This window comes from Coffea arabica, chromosome 6e (genome assembly GCF_036785885.1).
Source record: "Coffea arabica cultivar ET-39 chromosome 6e, Coffea Arabica ET-39 HiFi, whole genome shotgun sequence".
NCBI classification, from domain to species: domain Eukaryota; kingdom Viridiplantae; phylum Streptophyta; class Magnoliopsida; order Gentianales; family Rubiaceae; genus Coffea; species Coffea arabica.
The window spans coordinates 20,136,656-20,154,415 of record NC_092321.1 but is presented as its reverse complement, the minus strand read 5'-3'; the positions used below and the strand labels follow the sequence as shown (position 1 = coordinate 20,154,415).

Below are 17,760 nucleotides of genomic sequence, written 5' to 3'. Positions count from 1 at the left end.
ATTTGTTTATTTAAATTAAATAAAAATCAAGACCCGACTTAATATATATCAACGGTCTAATTTGTGAATTTCCCGCGGCTGCCGAGACGAATTAGGAAATCACCTCTGCTTCCACGCAGGACTTTCCTTTTTCTGATAGCTGTTTCCTTTATATAATTATCAATACCCTACTGGTCGTTAAACAGATTACTCCCTAAGAAATTGCAGAGCGACTGAATTATCACGTCAAGGAGGCAGGAGAAAAAAAAAACCCACAGAGGATATCGTGCAAACAAGGATGGGCTCCGGGAAGAAGAAGATAGAAATAAAAAAAATTGAAAAAGAATCATCCCGAATGGTAACATTCTCGAAAAGACGCAAGGGTCTTTTCAAGAAAGTTCGAGAATTGCAAGCCAAAATTGGGGCCAACGTTGCCGTGATTGTCTTCTCGCCGGCCGGGAATCCCTACACGATGGGAGATATATCGTTGTTCGATAATGCTCTGAACAAGGGTACCGTCCCTGCTTCCGGTGGTGCTACATTTAATGGGTTCGATTTCGAGAAAGGTGGGAAGGATGCGAATGCTTTTTGTGCAAGTACCAGCAATGGTTTGAGGGAGTGGTTGGATGGGATAGACGTGGATGGTTGTGCTGAAATCGAGGAATTACTGCGCATGAAAGAGCAGTTGCTGGTGGCTAGAGAGAGGATTCAGGGGCTGATTCGGTGAAACCTTCTTGGTTTCTGTAGATTTTTTTTATTTTTTTTTATTTTTTTGTGGATTGGGCGATAGTTACAGTTTTAGATTAATTAAGAAAAGGATACAGAAAAGAAATAGTTTGTTGGTTTTCACTTCCTTCGCCTGTGACTATACTTTGTTTACCCAATGGTACAGAGTTGAAGAGCATTCAATAATCAACAAAAAGCCCCTTGCCATTCTGCAACAATTTTAGTTCAACAGGTTTACCCGTTTCCTGTGTTGATCCCTTGACTCGATTCATTCTTTACATTTCTTCTCGTACCAAGAATTAACTCCTTTTATTTATCAACAATGAAGTGCTAAAATTTAAGTTTAAAGACCAGGCTTACTAATACTCCTCTCTTGCATGTTCAAGTTACACTGTCCACCAGCACTTATGCCAAGAAACCTATCAGCTTTCATCACTCCGAAACGATTCCAAATTCAAAATTAAGAAGCTAATATGTTTTGACAACTTCTGGTAAAAGGTCTGGTAAAAAGTCACGAGCTTTAACTTCTAAATAGATATAGTGTGCAATTGTTGATTTTTGTTAGCCGTTAGCTGTTGCAGCTGCAGCAAAGGGCAAACTGCCACAGCAAATAGCAATGGGAATCATAAAAGACGGTACAATCTCAGGCAATTGACCCGCCAACACGGCGGCCTTCGCTGTAAACTACCCGGCTTACCCTTCTTCCATCGCCCGCGCTGTCGAGACTCTCGGCGGCACTGAAGCCATTGCCAAGGTTCAGTCTTTAAACTACAAAAAACACGCACTCACCCACTTGATTGTGCGTTTTTTTTGTTCTACTTGTTATTACTAGCATTGATAATTACATTATTTTTTTTTGGTTATTTAACAATTCTACGTTGCGTGTTGTCATGATAGTGTTCTGGGATCGTCCTATTATTCAATTGGCATGTTAGTATTCTGTTTAAATCACAAATATACACACTCTGAATGCGTATTTTGTTCTGCTTGGTACTTGTAATCTTGATATGTACAATTTTTTTTTTGGTTATTTAGGAATTCTACGTTGCGTTTTCATGATAGTGTTCTGGGTCTGTCCTGTATTTGAATTCGCATTTGATTTTGTGATGAACATTCTTAACAAGTTTGATTATTTATGTCTGTTATTGTAATTGATTGTTGTGATATGGTTGGTTCAAGTGGTAAAATTATTGTTACCCAAGTGTTAAAGTTTTTGCAAAGATAATAAAATGGCTACTGGGCTAGCTCGAGGGATAAAGTTAGTTAATGGTATAGGTTGCTCTACTTCGACTCCATAAGGCATGGATTTGTAGGCCTTCTGTTTAGTACTCAACAGCACGCATTCATGATAACTGTTGAATATATTTGAACATTTGATTCGTTTTCTTCAAAAGTTCAGTTGTTGTAGAAGGATGAAACAGACTAGTTATTCACCAGTGTAGAGGTAATGAGATGAAACAGATTAGTTGGGTTTAATGTCTTTCTCCTGGGAATCTATTCGATGATCAGTTTGCTTTTATTGATGGATGTTGATTCTGATGGTGGGTTCCTAGACTTCAATAAACTGGACTCAGAACTTATTAACAGTGGAATATATGCTAGATCAGATTGCATTGAGGAAGCACTAGATTGATTAATTGCTTTGAAGCTTCATTGGTTATTTTGGTTAAGCCACATTAAGGTTCACAATATGGCAAGGACCTCAACAGTTTTAGGTTCTTGGGAACTATCCGAAAATTGGCTCATTATCTTACAGTGGGAATGCTAATGCCTTGTTTCTTATTAGAGCCTATATGTTCATGGAAGTTTCTTTGTGCTTTTGCCCAGGTAGAATGCTCTAGTTTTCCTGTAAAACATGTCGGTGTCCACCACTCAGTATGAAACAATACTTGGGGATGATTTGGAGTTATTGGAGGACTCAACTGACTGCATTCTTTTTTCTAACAAATACCAGCAATGAGCAGTGGGACTCCCATACCTGAGTATGCGTAACATAGGTTTAATCTGTATTTGGAAGAGGAATTTCAGGCTCTTTGCTTATTGTCTCTTATTTTCTTTCCTTAGTCGATTAGTTGATCCATTGCTCTATAAAGAGATATTAGAGTTGGCAAGGATAGCGGCTTTTTTTTTTGTGATATTTTTATCTCATTGGAATATCAAGAATTTGACAAATTACCAAGTAGAGAAGAATGGTCCACCCTGCTTACCTCGAATAGTGAGAGTTGGTATTGCTTTTGGTATTCTTGAAGTTGTCAACTTCTGCTTAAAATTTGAACCTTTAGTATATTCCTAAATGGTTAGAATTTTTGGCTTGCATGTGAAATGCCCTCTTGGCTTTGTTTCAGGCTCGTAGTTCAGAGTCAAATAAGTTGGAACTCCACTTCCGCCCAGAAGATCCGTATTCACACCCTGCCTTTGGAGAACTTCATACTTGCAACAATTTTTTATTGAGAATATCAAAGGACAGAGTAAGCAATGCCCAAGATCCTGAGCTTAGAAAGAGGGTATCAAGCAGTTCTTCTGCTGATCCTGTTAGTCTTGAACAACATGAATCCTGTTCTGGATCGATAGAAACTACAGCAGAAGCTGAGTCCCAGGTTGTTGAGGAACGGCAAGAACATCTTTCTGCTGATATTGTTGCTTGCATAGGAGAAGCTTATCATTTTAATGGTTTGAAAGTTCATTCATGTTGTTCTGATTTTTTCAATTCCTCTGTATCTATCACCTAGGATGACATGACGTTTCTCTTTATTGTATACATGCTTTTTTAGGAATGGTGGATTACCAGCATGTTATTGCTGTCCATGCTGACGTTGCCAGACGAAAGAAGAGAAATTGGGCTGAATTTGGTCAGGCTTACTTTATTTTATCAGAATTTGAAGTAAATTAGATAAAACTGTTTTCTTATTTAACTTGATTTTCAGTTTCTTATTCAGCTTGATCTTCTTTTATGCATAATTAGTAGAGAAGGGTGGCCTTATGGATGTTGATCAGGATGATTTGATGATCCTAGTACCACCGCTGTTCTCGCTGAAGGATAGACCAGAAAAAATAGTGTAAGATGTCACCTTTTAGCTGTTTACCTATACATCATTTGTAGATGCAACATGTTTTCATGTCCTGCATTTTAGCACGTGTTGATGTCAATGAAAAGGCTTGTCATCTGAGTACTTATTGTAACTGGGAAGGAGCCTTATTGCTTAATAGTGGAGGAACTTGAGTCAGCGAGGCAGAAAGTTGTGCATTAGAAACTTTTTAATTCTACGTATTTGATGTGCTTATTGTACAAAAATTATACAGTGAAGATACTGCAGAAAAATGGTTCAGTATGTTCCACATTGGTATCATTCCATAAATCTATGGACACAGAATTGTCATCGTGTTGCCAGTGGTTTTGATGCATATGGGAGGTTCTGATCCATAATAAAGTATGTAGAACGCCGTGAATATAACATTCAAAAAAGAAAAACGTGTTTCTTCTAAAGCATATTCAAGGGACCACTAAAACTTGTGATTCCTTTAAAAGTACAAGTTTCTCATGATTTCGATTTCCACCAGATTTTGTTTTGTTTCTAAATGGTTTTAGGCCTGACTTCTCTCATTAAGATTATTTTCTGCATTATTACCTGCAGGTTTTTATTTTTACTTCCTCCACATCTTTCACTTAACACTACTTAACTATTACAGGATGAGTGAATTCCTCAATTGCCGATAAAGTTAACTATGAAAGGGATTTCTTCTAATAGATTTCTTTTGTTGCTTTTAAGTCCAAATTTTAACAGTTACTGTACCCTTTCGTCTTATGGCTTTTGAAGATCACCATGAGTTTGAAATTGTTTGGATGTCTGACATCACATGCGCATGCAATCTGAGGAGGAATGAACTTAGAAGTTGGCATAATTCAAGTCAAATTGCATTGCAGGTTAAAACCATGTATGCATAGCAGCTCGAAAACAAAACAAGAGGATATGAACCAGCATCATCAGGAGGTAGCCTAATCTTTCCAAGGATGATTATATCTGATTTTGATGTTCATCTTCTATTTGCATGTGAACCACGTTTTTGTAGGTTGAAAAGTTGCACAAGTATCAATGCTTGCTTTAAAAGGAAGAGCAACTGCTTTTTGCCTAGTCCTAATATTTACTAAATACTTCAGCAATAATAGATGCTGGCACAAGCTGGCTGCTGATACCTTTATTATTTATATCAGATGATGGGTGATTCGAGATTTTTTTTTCTTTTTTAATATACCCATGAAAGGGATTCTTGGAAAATTGGTAGTCGGATAGTCTAAATAGTTAATAAAATTTATGAAGGATAAGAAGCATGGATGTAAGCAAGGCATCAATACTGGGCATGACTTGTTCCGAGAATACATCAACTGTTTTCTCTGCCTCTTATCTGTATAAGCCCATAAACTTATTTAAAAATATTATTGTCAAAGCGGAAAACCGATCAGAAGCTGTCAGAAAAGTGGTTAGAAGCTTCAGATTTGTGAAAAGAGAAGAATTTTAATATTTTGTGAAAAGAGAAGAATTTTAATATTTTATTGTCAAAGTGGAAAACCAATCAGAAGCTGTCAGAAAAGTGGTTAGAAGCTTCAGATTTGTGGACCTAAAACTTATGAAGGGATAAGGAGCATGGATGTAGGCAAGGTATCAACACTGAGGTATGACTTTGTTAAGATAATTCATCAAATGTTTTCTCTGCCTCCTATCTGTACAAACCCATGTACTGATTTTTAAGTTTTAGTTTTAAGAAAGGAGAAGATTTTAATATTTCATTTCAAAGTGGAAAATCTATCAGAAGCTGGCAGTAAAGTTGCTAGAAGCTTCAGATCTGTGATCCTTTCTCTCCCTCTTTGTGCTGTTTCCAACTTTAATAGTTTGCAGTTTGAACTTCTTCCTTTTTTCTTTCTGGGTTAGGCCCTGGATTTTTAAGTAATCCCTAACCCCTCTTTTCCAGTTTGAGGAATTGCTAATCACTCTAAGCTAGTGTGGTGTTGGTGTCATTCATTTGTTGCATTGTGCTAGATAAGATATGGTGATCATTTTTCATGTGTTGGATCTCAAGTTCAGTGGCACATAGATTGACCTGTTGGGAACTTATTATTAAAAAGTAAAGCATTGTTGATTCAGAGATTTTTTTTTATATAATCTCTTTCCTCTTACGATGGCAGTAGTTGTCTGACTCATTCCTTCTGTTGTACTAATGACTCTATTTACTTAGTGTACTCGTCTTTCCTGTGTATCTTCTATTAGGTTTAAGGTTTTTTTTTTTTTTTACCACTAACTTCATTTTGTTGATGCAGAGGAATATGGAGCCAAGTCTAGCACTTGATATTGATATTGAAGATATCCTAATCATGATTATCTGTATAACTTGAAGTTCTATAGTCTATAGGATCCAGTTCTGTCTTTTATTACCTTTGGCCATTCTTCTCTGAAAAATTGGTGTTGGACATTACAGTTGTTCGTGTAATATAAATGCTGAAATTGTTAAAATGTGAGTTTGCTTGACCACTTACCATGAAAACATTAGTAGCTTTTGGTTTTGGAAGTGAGAGGAGTAATTTCAGATGGATGATATCACTCCTTTGAAGTTGTGTTATGACTCCAGAGAGACTTTAGCCCTTTTTTAAGGATTGGCAGGAGACAGAGCTAGAAGGGAAAAGTTGAGGGTCTTGACTTGTGTCTCTCAGCATTTATAGCCCTAAGTCTCAATAACAAGTTTAGGCTGATCATTTGTTGCACATATAAACCTTCTACTGTTGGAAATTTTTCTCTGGTGCACAAAATGAAAGTTTTGTACCCTTAATGAGTTAGCTGCCATTTCATTTACTATAACTGTACAATAGCACCTGATATTTTTTTTTTTGGATTGCCGTTACTGCAGAAAGATCATTTCTTTGTAAAATTCAGGGAACCCTTGAGCATCATAACTGTATTTTGATGACTGTCTCTTCAATTCTAGTATTTTTTAAACAAATGTCGAAAGCTAAGACATGATCAAGCATTTAAGCATCCAGAGCAGTGTAAAGAATACTAAAACAGACATTGGATAAGTCAGTGTTAAATCTTCGCCATTTATGTCAACCATTAGTCATGTGCCTTCATGTTGTCTCTGGCTAGTTTAACTAATACTGAACGTGGAAGGATATCTATTTTCAGGAAATCATGATTCATTCTTGTTGAAGTTAATTTTCTTGCCGAAAAGAAGTTAAACTTTTTGGATTTGGGTGCATTCTTCCTATTTCTAGTTCACTTAACGTTCAAACAGATCCCAAAAAAGGTAAACTGGGAGAAATTCATACCTGAAGGTTCAGAACAATGGGTTTTGCAGAACACAGTGGCTGAGCTGTTCAATGAACGACCAATATGGGTAAAAGATTCATTGTCTGAGCACTTGCTTGACAAAGGTCTGGAATTTGGAGAAAACATGCTCAAAAGGTGGTTTTTGTTATCTTATCCTGTCATTTATATGACATCGAAATTGAGTCTTTGAACTAAACAGTGAATTTCATGTAAATATTTCTTTTGGCTCTTGATGTTGGTCCATTGTCTTTCAGGCTTCTGTTCAGAGCGGCTTATTACTTTTCAACTGGGCCATTTTGCAGATTCTGGATCAGAAAAGGATATGATCCTCGCAAAGATCCCGAGTCTCGCATGTGAGGGTCCCATAAGAAAACTCATACTTTTTTATTCCTCATGAGTTTGGCATTTTCTTTCCTTCTTTTACTTAGCCTTTTATTTAAGCTGATTGTGGCCATTGCCAATACTATGCTGTCTTTTGTGATTAAAATTCATTGGTACATTTGCTTCAGGATGATTTAGACCATCTCCCAAGTCTCTTAACATCTCGTGATTTAGTTCTTTTTATGTATCAATTTGATGCTTTTAATCCATCTTTCAGGGCTAATTTGGAAAAGTGCATATCAATTTTGTGGACTACTTCTCATAGTTTACTTGCTATAACATGGTATATACTATGGTTCTCCACTAATTCATTTAGGGGTTGATTGGTAACTAATATAAATTGGCGTACTAAGCTCTTTGAAAACTGTAGACTTTTGGCAATGATCACGTGAAGGGACATTTAAGGAACCCACTTCTCTAGGAGGTCTGTTTCCCTGGAACAGACCTCCATTACAGGTCCATTAAAGACCTTGACCCATTTTACAATAGGAGCTAAAAGTCAACTTAAACCTCAGACCAAAAGAGAAAACTTGGCATCACCCTTATCAAATACAATATAAAAATTTAGTGGTTTGTCAATAGCATAATAACGAATTCATTTAATTAATTGAACTTAAACTAGTTATTGTAGCTCAAGTAATTTTATGTCAGTAGCGTAAGAATGAATTTATTTAATGGTTGAAGAAGCTTTAAGAAGCTTTTGGTCATCCCATAGCAATCAAGTCTGAACGTGTCTGGCAACATTAAACAGGTTTCATAATGAAGGAGCCTTGTTAATATTGCTTCATGGTCATATTTGCTCCCAGATCAACAATGAGATTTTTGAGCCAATTCATTTACAGATTTTGTTTCTTTGTGCTTTTCTCTTCTATGGAAATTAATTTATTGCCTTCTGCCCTACAGCTTCACAAGTCTCGCTCCATCCTCTGTTGCATGACTCTCCTGGAACATTTATTTTGGTTCTGAGCAGCTTTGTTAATTTTTGCTCCGTTTAATCTTTTTTATTCTTTGTATTGTTGAATTTGGGACCTTTCAAAGGAAGCCGCTGTCTTTTAGGCTCTTCTGTGCCAAATTTTTCTTCTTACCATTTTTGAACTGCCAAACCTTGACTTGTAAGAAGGAGCAAGGCTTGATATTCTTCAGTCATAAGGTTGTCTTTTATTGCTGTATTTATCAAAAGTAGAATGTAGGGATGGTCCTTCAGTACTTGCTTGGGAGATTTTACTTAAACAGTAAATGCTGTGAAAGAAAAGTATTAACTTTACCTGCTTTTGCAAGCTGGAAAGTGAACTGCTGATTTTTCCTATGGATAAGCTAGTTATGGAACTTCTTATTATTTCCTTTTTCTTTTCTTTGTTTTCTTGCCCCCATAGAGTTGTTTCGTTTCTTTAATAGTAGAAAAGTTGCTGCTTTTCCATCAATTATTACACATTTTCTTTTAATAGGATCTTTCTAATGACATTGAGAAATTTTGCCATTTTCTTTTAATAGGATCTTTCTAATGACATTGAGAAATTTTGGTGTTGTCATTTTAATTACTCTTGGACATTCTATGCATTCATCTTCATCACCAATAGATATGCTTCTGGGACATTGGAAATGTCTTATTGCTATTTAAATACTGCCTACTCATTGACCAATGGATTGTGATGTACTTGTGAACAGATATCAAACAATGGACTTCCGTGTGCCAGTACCATTAAGAAGCTACTGTGAGGCTAATTCAGCATCAAGGTTAGTGCTTTGAGAATTAATATCTTTGGTGAAATGCATTCATAAAATTTGTTGGCTTGGTCAATTTTTTCTGTTTTTTGTTTTGGTAATTCTGTCAGTTATTTTCATCTAAAAATCCCAAATTCGTTTTTGCCCATTAAGGAGACAGATAGCTGTCATCATTGCCTTTTCCTTTATCTCAGACAAATGTTCATCTCAATGGTGATTTCCATCTGGCTTGAAACAAAAGAGATGGAGGTTATTCTGTTGGGACTCATTTTATGTTAATTTAGTCAATGTTTTATTGCCTTTATTATAGATTTCTATTTTCAAATTTGTCTTAAGGAACTTAACGATCATTATAAAATAGTTTACAAACAATGTCTCACTGAATCTATTCAAAGGATAGAATATAAGTAGAACAGCTATTTTATAAGATTTATAACAGTGTTTGACTATTTGATTTTTTGAACAAGTCTGGAGACATTTATTTTTATCTACAAAAGTTTCTTTTGCTTCCTCTTCCTTTTATTTTATCTAGTAAAGTTTCTTTTTATTTTTAGACATTTATTTTTATTTACAAAAGTTTCTTTTGAGGCTAGTTTGCAAGAAAAAAGACGTCATGAAAGGGTGGCGCTCCCATTTACAATCATGAGAAGATCCTAGCAGTAAAACGTAATCCATTGGTGAATCATCCAAATTGGTCTCTTTGTACACAACTTATATTGAAGGATCTATACTGTAGATGCTATATTGGGAGGTTATATGTTAACATTGGTAGGATAAGCATCAGCACTTGGCACAGATGCCACTCATTGAAATATATAGCACTGCCAAGATGGAAGGTTAATATCAAATACGGTACAATCATGAGGCAACAAGGAAACCAAGTTCAAAACATTTGAAGTTGCCGATAATAACCTTAAAAAAGCTCAGGGGATGTGGCTTGATAGCTTGTGAGTTATACTGGAAGCAAAAGAAGTCTAAGCTGGATGAACGAGATGCTAGGAATTCAGAGTCATTAACTCCTGAGTTGCATATCTGAACCTTTTGTTCTCGGTAGTTGGCAAGGAGCAGACCAAGTTATGAGGCATATGGAAACAAACTTGTGAGGTTGAAAGCAGTTTAAAGGATGAGAGCTCTTAAGCATTTATATTTGATTCATGGCCAAATTTACATTGTATGAAGGTTAAAAGATCAAAAACTTGACGTTTGATTCTGTATTGAGTTGCTTAGTTGTTACCGTTGTCCTTCTTTTCTTCTTTCCTCTCACTTTTTTGCTTTAGAATATATGTTGTGTAATGAGAAGACAGTCAATAAGACTTCAGTAGCCATTTTTAATGTTTCAAGAGACTATGATGCAGAAAGCTTGAAAATCCCTTATTTACTTATTTATGTTTTGCTGTTGTTAGTTTTTATTATCCAACAAGCTAACTAATAATTTTCTGATACCACTTCATGCAGACTGAAGCATCGCTGGGAGGATATATGTGCCTTTCGAGCTTTCCCATATAAATGCCAAACTTCACTGCAGCTCTTTGAACTTGCTGATGACTACATTCAAGAAGAAATAAGAAAACCGTCAAATGTAGAAGCATTCAGTGTATGTTGTACTAACTTGCAAATCAGTATTTATTAGTGTGTTATCATCATTTTTGTACTTATCTGGAGTCTAGAGTGGTTTCTTTTAGGATTGTTTTGATGCTATAGGACATTATCGAAACTGTTTGTCATGCCAAAGGTCTAGACTACCTTTGTGAGTTCTGGCACTGTTAAATGATCATCCATTCCAGCACTGTACGAATTTTGTAGGATTAAAGAATACATTGTCTTATTTTATGATAAAACTTGGGTATTGACTGCTGCTGATACGTTGTATTGCACGTCCAATTCCATTCCTTGAAGTCTTTGTCATTCTTTGTTTATGCCAAAAAGCTGTTAAGGTTAGAAAATAAACTTTTATCAGCACCTGTTTTAAACTTTTTAATTCTCATGAAATGATAAATGTTAACACTTCATATCTTGTCATTGGAAAGATTATAAAATAAACTTTTATCAGCACTTGTTTTCAATTTTAATTTTCATGAGATGATAAATGCTGAAACTGATAAGTGTAACATCTTGTTGCTTATCATAGAAGGGGTTTTCTTGTGAATGTTTAAATAAGTCACTAATTAATGTGATATCTTCATTTTGAAGCATAATTTGTAATTCTTTTGCCGCTAAACTGTTTCAGTGATGTTAGAAAGGAGGTTCAACATATTTAAAAGGGAAGCATTTTCACTTTAGGCCTCGTCAACATGATTTCCCGGTTTATGACTCTCTGGCATTCTCGGTAATGATTTTCTGGTTTTGCTGGATGTAGGAGAATTTGGTCAAACTTTTCCTGGAATTTAAATTTAGAATCAGAAAAAATAGGCTAAGAAAGATTTTTTTTTGAGGATTTACGTCATTTGTTGGGTAAAGATGAATCACTTGGCAGGATAAATGAGAATTTGAGCTTTATTTTCTGGTAGAAGACAATAAGATTAAACATTTATTGGCTCGATCATGGCCTATCTTCCTGTGGAAGAGAGAGAATTTAGCTTTATAGATCATGAGGTTCTGGAAATTACTATATGTTGAAACTCCGTATCAATAAGAAAACCAAGGAAATACCCTATATTCCTGTACACATCTTCATTTCATTATGCAAGGTAGTGAAACTAGAAGCAAATGGGTACTTCTAATGGTACTTTGATTATTCATATTTTGATGTGAAATCATCTTTTTGTCTGGCTGCTTATTTGTAATGCTTTTTTGACTTGTGCTGGACTCCCTGCATCTGTATGGTTGTGCTACAGTGTATCAATATTTTTCTCATCGATAAACTTGTACATATAGCTTGATTTCTTTGGCTGGTTTTTCAAATGCATCTTTACCAATGTTCTGCTTGTTACCGATATTTTGATTGCATATATGATGAAAATCTCTGTAAAAGGCGACTTTTTAATCTGTACAACAATTTTAATCTGAATCTGATACAGAAGGCAACAGGATGGTTCTCAGCCAATGTGCTTGAAACCTTGAGACACCGGGTTGCTGTCAGGTTTCTGTCAGTGTATCCCAATGCTGGTGCAGAGGCAATCCTGAAATCTGAATGTGACCTCTTTGAAAAGTCAAAAAAGATGCGTCTGTATCCAAAGAACTTGAAAGCAAATGAGGAAAGGCAGCAAGACAATAGAGGTCATATTAATTTCTACATCTATGCCACTTTCAGTGTAAATGAAATTGTTTAATAGTAGACTTACTATTTTCTCATAACTTGAAATGTATTTCTCAAAGTAAATGTGAATCCTATTGGCTATTTTACTTTGTCTTTACTTCCCTTCAAATACTTGTAAAAGTGATTTGCATATATAATCTTGACAAGCTTTTCCTACGACTCAAAAGATTATTGTATTTTTAGCTTCACATTTTACTTGCAATCTGGTCTTGATGGAAATTTTGTCTTGCATTGCTTGAAAAATTGGAAGCTATAAAACAACCTTTTTCTGAAGTGTCACTAGGATTTCGTTTTCATTGCAGAAGTGGTTGAAAATCAAGAAAAGGAACCAAATGATGAAGTAGATTATGAAGAAGATGAGGTGAATAACATTGACGATGACATTGATGAAGAGGATTTTGATGCATATGAAGCGATAGACCCGGTAAATGTCAATTGATTAATGTTTCAGCTCTCTTTAATGGTTGAAATTATTCAAGTTCCTTTTTTTTAACCAACTTTTCATGATCTGCTTATCTTTCCCATGTTCTATTTTTGTTCAGATTGGGTTCCAGGAAGGGGATTTTTCTCCACAACAGGATTCCTGTATCCTTGTGAAATTGAGTTTATATTCTTTTTGTTGACACATTAGAATTAGGATAGACCTTTTTTACACTCACTGAATGATGGAAATGAAAGAGGTTATGGTGAAACATCTGAGCAGCTTTCCCCACTTCTGAAAGCAGATCCTGGATAAAAGCTTTACTTCATTTTATACTTTCCTGTTGGAAAGGAAAACAAAGAACTGATAGATCCTTGTGATAATTGACTTTATTCTCTTTCTGTAGACCCTTTTTACAATTGGTACATGGTTAAAAAGAGAAAGAGATAAGGGAGTCAGATTTCCTTACTTCTGAAAGCTGATCCTGGATAAAAACTTTATTTTGTACTTAGTGTCTCTTTTCACCCTCCTGTTGTCGGAAAGAAAAACAAAGAAATGAGAGGTCCAATGGTATGTTGGTTTGACATATAAGCTCTACCATCAAGGATCTCATGTCTTGTGTATGTTGAGATATCCAGTTTAAGAATGGAGGCCGTTTTGAACCTCCAGCTAGACCATTGACCCATTTTTTTTTTTTTTCAATGCACGTCTTATGCTTTCCTGCTGTCTTTCTGCAAGGAAAAACTCCATCTAGGGTGATCCTGGACTCAATTACCAACCAGTGATAATGTTGCAGAAGCAGAAACTTCCATAGCATACTAATAACCATGTCTTGTACTTTAAAGGGGACTAAACAAGCATGCCTTTGGGAAAAAGCGCTGCAGCTAGTGAAGGATTATGGATGATACTTTGAGCCTTTAGTGGTGCTTAGTTTGTTTTTAGTTTGTCTCAAGTGCATTTTTTTATGCCTCACATGTTTCTTCTCCTTTCCTTTATGTCCTGCTATGATCAAAACTGAAGCAGCAAGAATCTTGGTTCTTATTTAGCATATGAGCATAACTATATTGTTGAAGAAATTCCTCAAGTTTCAGTACACCATTGTGGGTCTGTCCTATACATTTCCAGATACAGACCATGAGAACATGTCCAGAAATTATTTGCAAGAGCTCTTTGGTAGTTTTCCATTTAATGCAGCAGGCGATAATGAAATGCCTGATGCCAATATTAGTGATGGAGAGTACGAGATATATGAACATTATAGTGATGAAAACTACTCCAATGATGATGAGTACTAGCTTTTAATTGAGTAAGTGTTTTCCTGGTGCTTTTCTGCAACTTTTGAAGATTTTTTCCCTCCACTTGTATCATGAGACGCACACTAGTTTATCGCATTTAGCTTGAGGAATACAAAGTTGCAATTTTTGTTGTGTATTTGTTGCACATAACTGGATTCTGGTCCTTAACTGGTTGTTTCATTGTTTCAAAAGTATCATGTAGATCATCTAATATCCAGTTTCTAAGTCTTGATGTTTTGATGAAACAACTTGAACAATTTCTGTGAATTTGAGAGTTCTGAATCTATTCTACCTGCTCATTGCTTTCGACTATTATTCTAGTAATATTCCCCTTTCTTCATCAAGTCTTTATTGCAGTGAGCTTTCAATGCTAGTTTTTTGAATGTATATTACTCATTATTCAATCCGTTCCAGTGTTTTGTGGCAAACTGAAAACCACTCTGGTATGCTGCAGATGCTGAGTTTGCCAATCAAGCTGAAGATGCAGCGAGAAGCCAGTGACTTTTGTAAAGCTGGAGAACTCTTTAGTTGTCCTTTCGCACTGTAGGCTCAGAAATTTAGTGTAGCTGGAGTAGGATAGCGAAATCAAATTTGTATATATACTTTTAGTTCACTTCTTCCTCTTTAGGGGTCAACAGCGAGGTATGTTGATACTCTATATAAGGTTAAAAGTTTCTTCTATATTTAAGCTATCTTGTGCATGTATTGACTTCCTTCTACAGCTGGTGAGGTGAAGATGATTGTTGAATATATCTAGATACGTGTGATATATTATACATCAATTATAGGGATTAGATAGCCTGATTATTAGCCTGATTATCCTAGTTTAATTATAGGAAGTAGATAGCTAATTATTCTAGCTTGATTTTAGGATCTTGATAGCTTGATTTTAGGATCTAGATTATTTCAATCTTGTATATATATGTCAGTTGTACTACTCACATGGGTAGTGAAGGAATGTCATCCCAAAATATCTTCCTCTCTTGCTTCTTCTCTTTCCTGGTATCAGAGCAAGTTAGAAAGAGAAATTCGTTTTCTAATCATCCCACCCGGTGATTTTACCCGGTGATTTTCTTTAACCCAATATCATTATGTCTACATCCGATACATCTATAACATCTACATCTAAATCCACAACTCCTCTCATGGCCAATCCATCTATTACTGGTTGTACTATTATTACTACCGAAAAACTAAAAGGCAGTAACTACTCTACTTGGGCTGCTGACGTAGAGCTATGGTTTATGGGACAAGGATATAAAGATCATCTTACTACTAAACCTGATGATACTATGACTGATCCATCCAAGTGGGAGCGAATCGATGCTCAATTGTGTAGCATGCTTTGGCAGACCATTGATTCTTCACTAAAGCAAATTTTCCGTCCACATAAGACTTGCTTTAGTGTTTGGGAGCAGGCCAAAGCATTATACACTAATGATATATCTCGTGTTTATGCCGTTTGTTCTGATTTGATGAGTCTCATTGCACCTCGAAAACTTGATATGCCTATGAGTTCTTACTTAGGCAGAATTCAAGGGGTCCTTTCCGATTTCAATGAGTTGCTACCCCCTGCTGCAACTCAGCAGGAACAACTCTCTCAGCGAGGTACATTTTTTATGCTTTTGGCTCTCTTTGGATTACCTGCAGAATATTCTACCATTCGTGACCAGATTCTTGCTAGCCCCACAATTCCTACTTTGTCTCAAGCTTTTTCACGGCTGTTACGGCTCCCGGATGAATCAAAATCATCTTCAGAGACTATCGTTGTTGATTCATCAGCTTTGGCATCTCAATCCAGCCAAAGAGGAGGTCGTGGACGTGGCCGTGGTCGAGGTGGTTATAATGGTAACAAAAATCGACCCTACTGTGACTATTGTAAAAAGGTTGGCCACACAGAAGATCGGTGTTGGCTCTTGCATGGACGTCCTCCCCAACAAGTGGCGAATATTGTTCAATCCGAACCTTGCGCAAGTTCAGAACCAACTCTCAAGCCTGAGTATGAAGATTTTGTGAAATGGTTTACAGCCAAACAGTCTTCCACACCTACTGCCTCAGTTGTACACACTAGTAATGTTAGCGCATGTGTCTCTCAATCTCCATCTCTTGGCCAATGGGTTTTAGATTCTGCTGCCACAGATCATATTTCTGGTAATCCACAACTTTTCTCTTCACTCCATAGTTCTACTTCTCTACCCAATATTACTCTTGCTGATGGCTCACAAACCCAAGCTAAAGGGATTGGCAAGGCTAACCCTCTACCTTCTGTGCCTCTCGATTCTGTTCTTTTTGTACCCAATTGTCCTTTTAGTTTAGTATCTGTTCGTCGTTTGTGTCGTTCTCTTAACTGCTTAGTTACATTTGATGAGGAATCTGTAATTTTACAGGATCGAGGTACAGGGCGGACGATTGGCACAGCGCGTGAGTCTCAGGGACTTTACCATCTGTCTTTACCAACACCAGTATCTTGTTCTGCAATAGATGATCCTCTGCTAATCCATAGTCGTTTGGGTCATCCAAGTTTAAATAAGTTTCGAAAGATGGTGCCATCTATTACCATGTCTTCCTTAGAGTGTGCATCATGTCAGCTTGGAAAACACACTCGTAGTCATTTTCCGAAAAGGGCTAATAGTAGAGCTGAATCTCTATTTTCTTTGGTCCATACTGATATTTGGGGACCGAGTCGTGTTATTTCTACTTTAGGTTTTCAGTATTTTGTTACTTTCATTGATGATTATTCTCGTTGTACTTGGGTGTTTCTTATGAAGAATAGATCTGAAGTGTTTTCTATTTTTCAAAGTTTTGTCTCTGAAATTCAAACACAATTTGGTGTTTCCATAAAAATCTTACGTAGTGATAATGCACATGAGTATTTCTCCACCTCTTTCAAGTCCTTTATGGAGTCTAAAGGGATCATTCATCAATCATCATGTTCTCACACCTCACAACAAAACGGGATTGCTGAAAGGAAAAATAGACATTTGGTTGAAACAGCACGTACTTTACTTCTTCATGCAAATGTTCCGTTACGTTTTTGGGGGGATGCCATTCTCACTGCATGTTATTTGATTAATCGCATGCCATCATCTGTCCTTAAGGATCAAGTTCCTTACTCTTTTGTATATCCTAATGCTCCACTATTTTCTATTTCCCCTCGTACATTTGGCTGTACATGTTTTGTACATGATTTCACTCCTGGAAAAGATAAGCTGTCTTCACGTGCTGTCAAATGTGTATTTTTGGGATACTCTCGAACACAAAAAGGGTACAAATGTTTTTCTCCTGATCTTAGACGATACATCATCTCTGCAGATGTTACGTTCTTTGAGTCTACTCCTTTCTTTCAGCCTAACAAGTCTGAGCATTCTACAATCACGGAAGATATTCCTGTTTCTACTTATTTTGTTCCTCTTACTCATGACACTGACATTAGTCAGCCTCCTAAAGAGTCCTTACCTTCACCCGCATCACCACCACCATTGCTCACTTACCAGAGACGCAATGTAGGGAATTGTCCTACTACAGTTCCAGATACTGGTGTTGGAGAATCTGCTGATGTCCCTGATGTCTCACGAACTATTCCAAGTTCGTCACCTACCACGATCTCCTCTCCAGCCAGCCCACCCATTGCTGTCCGCAAAGGTATTCGTTCTACTCGCAATCAAT

General features: G+C 36.4%; 1 protein-coding gene and 1 pseudogene across 1 annotated transcript; both read left to right on the top strand.

Moving 5' to 3' along the window:
- Window positions 1–277: 277 nt before the first annotated feature.
- Window positions 278–706, top strand: LOC140009773 (MADS-box transcription factor 23-like). Its single transcript, XM_072056085.1, has one exon. It carries the CDS (start codon window positions 278–280, stop codon window positions 704–706), a length of 429 nt encoding a protein of 142 aa, XP_071912186.1.
- A 600-nt stretch (window positions 707–1,306) lies between these two features.
- On the top strand, window positions 1,307–14,812 carry LOC113695432 (uncharacterized; annotated as a pseudogene).
- Window positions 14,813–17,760: the final 2,948 nt, after the last annotated feature.

Bases quoted from the DNA above. Each gene is read 5' to 3' on its own strand.
- LOC140009773 (XM_072056085.1), top strand. From the start codon at position 278: ATGGGCTCCGGGAAGAAGAAGATAGAAATAAAAAAAATTGAAAAAGAA.